The sequence below is a fragment of the Thermoascus crustaceus genome (assembly GCF_041956765.1).
Source record: "Thermoascus crustaceus strain CBS 181.67 unplaced genomic scaffold VTN00scaffold_2, whole genome shotgun sequence".
Taxonomy (NCBI): domain Eukaryota; kingdom Fungi; phylum Ascomycota; class Eurotiomycetes; order Eurotiales; family Thermoascaceae; genus Thermoascus; species Thermoascus crustaceus.
The window spans coordinates 352329-358328 of NW_027192528.1; the positions used below are offsets into that span (position 1 = coordinate 352329).

At 52.6% G+C, this 6000-nt stretch overlaps 1 protein-coding gene across 1 annotated transcript; it reads right to left on the reverse strand.

Annotated features, from left to right (window-relative positions):
• Positions 1-317: 317 nt before the first annotated feature.
• Positions 318-3858, reverse strand: VTN00DRAFT_3638 (uncharacterized protein; the record flags this gene model as incomplete). The annotated part of the gene is made up of 2 exons (XM_069429977.1): positions 318-3225; positions 3287-3858. The coding sequence occupies 2 exons, from the start codon at positions 3856-3858 to the stop codon at positions 318-320; spliced, it is 3480 nt and encodes a 1159-aa protein (XP_069289159.1).
• Positions 3859-6000: the final 2142 nt, after the last annotated feature.

Genomic DNA, 6000 nt, shown 5'->3' on the forward strand with positions numbered 1-6000 from the left:
GGAAACAACCCGTTGGATATATGCCTAAGAAAATTCGTTGCCGCCGGCTTGCACCTCCCTTTTTCTTCTTAGGGATGCCATCAAAATATCACTTCAAACGCCCAGAGAATAACAAAAAAAAAGCTTTTGTGAAACGCAAAGACGAAAAGGAGATTCGTGAGCTCGGCATGGACGTGCAACAGAGAGGATGCCCAACAGCAGAACACACAGCAGATCATGTAGAAAAGATATGAACATGAACTAGGTGGAGGTATCAAGATTCAGCACTTATTAAGCAAGAAAAGGCCTCAACGTCTTCAAAGGTTGAATTACTGTTGTCAATTTTCTTCCGCCGGTTCGTTGGGAGGGGGTGCCCCAACAAGTTCAGCCGAACTTCCACGGAAAGACACCTCATCGTCCGGGCTAGCTTCGTGGATATTGTCACTGGTTCGATGCTGTGGGACGTATCCCATACTTGACGGCCGATCATTCTCTGTGTCCGATGCAAAGCTTCCCAAGGCAGATTTATGTCTGGGCCTCGTGCTGGTACTCGGGTTGTCGTTCTCGTCTGCTGCAACCTGGGGATTGCTTGAAGCCGTTGAAGCGACAGTGGAAGCAAGGGAAACAGTTCGGTCTCTGTTACCGGAGTGCTTCCCGCTGAACGGCAATCGTTGGGAATTAGAAGGCTGCAGATGTTGTGTCGGTGTGTCTGCAACAGCAGCTGCAGATTGTGCTTCATCCTTATCCTGGTTTATAGTATCTATAGAGGAAACTCGCCTAGAGCTCTTTCTCGGAACAGCTGATAGTGATCGAGTTCCAACAGCCGTGGCCCCTTGCGTGCTACTTTGGGACTCCGCGCGGTTTGGAAGCTCAATTGCACCGCCAGAGTCGATCGGTGGTAGATTCGGCGCTCCTGAATCTTCTGTTCGTGCATTTTCCCCGTCGTCGGAATCACGGTAAGGACCTTCACCTTGACGCGGGAGACCACCAGCCGTCGGCTCATTGCCCGCATCGTCGGAATCTCGTGCGTCGGGATCGTCTCGATACGGCTCATGGAACATCTCACCTTCGGTTGGGGGGAACAGGCCAGGAGGAGGTGCCCTTCCACCTCGAACAACTTCGAACCCTTTTCCCTTTTCTTTCGTTTTCCCTCCCAATAGACGTTGGAACCAGCTCCTTGCGGACGAGACCGGGCCGGTCGGATCAGCAGGGCCCGTCTTCAATTTACGGGTACCCGTGTGAGAAAGCGCTGGCCCGCGGACTCGGTAATAGAAGTCAACTTCGCGGACAGCATAGTCCGCCCTTGGTCGAGGCTCTCCATAGTCGGGATCTTCCTTTGAACCCGAACGATAAGCAGCCACAGGGGTATCTGCCCCGGAGCCTGATGGACCGTCTATTCCATCGTCATCGGGATCGTCTCCTGTCTTCCCATGTCCACGGTTCCTCTCCGCGTCGGGGTTATCCAACGTTCTCCTCCTTGGTCTCGGGGGCCGATAGTATGGATCACGAGATTCCATACCGATAATTGCGACGCCTCCTGGTGACCCGCTACCCATCACCTGGTAACCAGGAGAAATCGCACTGCCTCCCACTGTGGTCGGCGTGTACGGGCCACTACTGTTAGCTCTACTATGGCCACGACTTCCGGTATCATAGCCCAGGCTAGCTCTGCCATCACTTGCACCAGGACGATTCAACAGCATAGCAGAACTTCCTGAGAGGCTTCTAGCCCTTGACCCTTCAAATTGGCCCGACCTTCTGTCCTCCATATTCGCAAGCATTGCAGCCTCAGAGTTCATGCTTTGACGTGTGCCAGCGTCACGCCTAGGATCGCGGCGGGAAAGTTGACGCATGCCGAAAACCTTGGCAAGGCCGCCACGAGTTGCGCCGCCTTCATAACCTCCAGCACCGGCGAGTCGGGCTAAGACCTCTATCAATGTCTGCAGAGCGTTCAAGAAGAATCCGAAAACAAGAACCATCGCATGTATGAACAGTATGATGTACCCGATCCAGCCGCGCGCTGCCTCTGAAACACCCAGAGAAGGAACGAAGGACACCGCTAGAAGTAACACCACAAACCGGATGATAGAGAAGCAGGCATGGTAGAGATTCATAGAACTAGGAGATGGGAAAGGTCGGAAGGCGGTGAGAGTCAGGACAAAAATGACTTCACATATTGCGAGGAGAACAAGCTGGGCTACACCCGACGATTGGACTGCTCCGATTGCGACACCGCGGATGAACGTGATGAATATGGGAACCAAGGCAAAGGGCGCTGCGTCATCTGAAAACGTGTTATAAAGAGGTCCATAGAGAAGGACTGTCGAGAGGTCATCAAACAGATAGGATCTGGGACGGGTGGTCACAATGAGACGTATCAGCCAAATGGCGAAACAGATCAGCGCTACAATGAAAATAACAGCCAAGACGACAGAATACGCTGGAGAATCGCGCGCAGCAACCAACTGGAACATGGACAGAGAAACAAGTGGGAGAAACAGGTAGTTGAAGACGATCCGGACGACGGTGCCAACGGTGAAAGGCATGTTCTTGGCCCGAAGGTCTTCCTCAGGGACGTGGGCAATTTGACGGTGCAGCCATCGAAACCCGAATGCCAACTGGATCAGGCAAGTGACGCTTCCCAGGATAACAAGCAACCAGACAGCCATGCCGGGCCATATATCTTTTGCTTCGGACATCCCAACCAACCGACTTAGTCTCTCTAGCCCATAGGTACCGTTGACGACGTATATGCCGTCCACGATCGCAGATCGCCCACCCCCATGGCTGACGAAACTCTCATTGAACATCAGAGTGGACCAGGTAGCCTGACTCACGAGCGGCTGATAATATCCTGGATAATTTAAGCTCAGACCACCCGTCAAGACAACGAATTGAATGTACTGTAAGCAATCACCGAAGCCAGGCGTGACCAGCCTGAGAAGATCCTCGTCGCGACCATAATTGCTTGTCCATCGAAAAAGGTCTGTGGATCCCCAAGGACTGTAGATTGCGGCAGTTATCGTGGCGATCCCAACCATCACCAGGATGACCAAAGGGATGTAAGTTAGCACGCTACCCAGCTCAGTGCCAAGGGCCGGCGTGACCGGCATGGATATACAGGCTAGATCAGCGTTAGATGCATCCCCAGATCTGACCCTTAACGTCGGGGTTATGGTAGCGAATCTGTAGGACGAGAGCATATCCTGCTGAACGAAAAAGGCGCGCAACTCTGACAGGTTGCTCCTACCTGAAGCGTTAGAAGCAGTTCGAAACAGAAGAACAATGTAGGTTGATGGGGACGTACGCGTTGGCATAGAAGACTGGGCCCAATGGACACGTTCCCTGGACCACAGAGTTGCAAAACCTCGACGCTTCATTGTAAGGAGTAAAGCTGAGCACGTCGAACTTTGAGAAAAGTGTAGAATATTTGTTGTTGGACTTGCTGAGATCCACGATCTTGCCCACGGTGTCGCTTGAGTTCGTCCATTGCGGATCGTCAGGAGCGGGATAAGGCGACGACTGGTCCTGCGGTGCGATCCCAGAAACGTTGCCGTAGACCGTGATGTTGAGCGGGTGGGGATCATTATCCGGGTCGAAGCTGACGCTCACGTTCATCGGAACGAACTGCAGCTGGTTGGAGCGGATGATGCTCTCCTCGAGACAGTTGTCGAATTCAACGAAGACCGCAGACGCCGAAGGAAGCATCGATATCAACAGCAATGCGAGCATGATAAGAACGAAGCCACCACATCCCGCAGCGCGAGCTCTCCGCCGGCCTTTCCAGCCTTGAATCGACGGAGCTCGCGGCTGCGACGCGGATGAGTTCTCCAGGTGGTTCGACGCATCCTCCCGTCTCGCATCATAACCCGCACACATCACGACCGTCTGGTAAGATCGAGACGACCTCTTGGGGGAGGTCAGCCCCGCCAGATCCTTCAATCCACGATGTTGAATCAACTCCCAGCGACGCTCTTTCGATTTTCCTGATCCGGCCCGTATCGTATATCTCCCAGGTTCAGTGTTAACCCATGTGCAGAACGGTTTGCGGCACGTCGACGTCGGCGGATGGGGGGAGATGGTCCCGTTGATCTGACGGCGGTCTCGAGCGGTATGATCGTCACTCTCGCAACACTTTGCTCTTCCCCAATTGGCACGGCACCCCTCCGGTTAGGGGACGCGAGACATAACGGTGTCGGAGGAGCGGAGAAGGCCCAAGCCTGTCGATGAGGACACCAGAGACCGAGTTTGGCGGGAGGATGGTCGTGAAGGAGGAACAAAATGACGGACAGCGTGCAGGGCGGGATGCGCGTTCAGCCTCAGTGACAGCAACCAGAGCAGCTCCAGCCTATCGGCAACAGAGGGCGATCCGAGCAGCTCGCTGCTTTGGCGATCGATCCCTGGGCATCTAAACTTGGAAACGCCCGCCCACTTTCAGGCCGCCGGCGTGGCGGCTTAACTTCGCGATGTTCGCGCAGCACAGCCCAGCTTTCTCGGCCCGCCGCGCTCTGAGACACATCCGCCGGCTTCGAACCTCTTCCACGACGGCATAACCGTCATAACCAGAATAGCTCAAGATGGTATGCCGTCTGTTCACAGTATAGCTCGCGACCCTTCTGGGGACTGCTGGCCCTCCGCGTGGTGTGCTAACGCGTGTCTAGTCCTTATTTGTCTGATATCCTGTCTCACTACCAACGGTCATCACGAATATGCGGCTCCAGGCATGAAGCATAGCTCTCCTCGTGTTTGCTTACAGCTGCTGCGAAAGTTCTTACTGGTCACCTCCGGGAGGGGGGCGGCGCAGCCTCCTGTCTCTCCGTCTACGGGGTCCTCCATACTGTGTTGGGCTCCGATATGTTTTTCCTTTCCTGAACCATTACTCCCCTAGTTGCTACTAGCCCGAGGCCCTATGGGAATTGATCAAGAATACTTTCTCTTCCGTTGGTCCTTCTTCGCGTCAGAAGAGAGGATAGGGGCCCAAGAGCCAACAGGAAGCGCCTTGAAGTTTTGATCCGGATGGAATCCTCTAGCTTCAGCCACAGTGTCTCCGGTACGGTCCGTGGCTCATGGATTCAGTTGCACAACGCCGAAAAACAATGGCGGATAGATCCACACGCAGATCCATGGGACATCCATGAACCGTTCACTTCGAAAGAACTAAGCAGAACGGAGTGCTTACTATCTACGGGTACGATCATTCTAGATTAGCGCTCGGCACTTTTGGACCACGGTAACTGAAGCCTCCGACTTTCCAAGAGCTTCTTTATCCCTTATTTCCTTCTTTCCTCATGGCTGTCAGCAGCGCGAGATTGACCTCAATGCTGAACTCCTCGATAATAGGTGCTGATCTTCAATAATAGATATACAGACAGCAACCAGGACAGTATTCGTGCAATTTCAAATCAAGCTTGGCCATAAAGCTAGGTTATCCTACAAAGAAATGGGTCGAGCAGGAAAAAAAATAGCCGCAACCAACCAACCAGGCCTTCTACAAAGCTACGCTACAATACAGTCCACACATATCTGGCTTCTTCAACAGACCATGTCAGCAAACTACCTAATCCAGACACAGTAGTACAAAGATCGAAAATACGCATTTATTATTTGTCAGGGATCGTGTCACACGAGATTTGTTTCTTGCAGGATGACCCCTGCTAACTTGGCCGCCGGAGGCCACGGATTATCGTGTGCTTTGGCCACAGCATACATTAGTACGGTCTGTACCTTATGTAGAGAGATCTGCAATGCAAGAGACATGGGTGTACTGTAGAAGTAAGTGACGAGTGACTAGAGAATTCTTTCATCTGTCTGCTTTTCCTTCATACAAGAGAAAAAGAACAATTGTTCTATTAGTCCGCACTGCTATAGAAGTCAACCACTAGGATTTTTATATAACATTATTTATTGCTGGTTTATGTACACAGTAATTAACGTAATTCCCTGCCGACCGGAACACCCGCCCGAGCGGAACACCTCACGAGCTTCCTCCACAGTGTCAGAATCAATATTATTTAACCACCC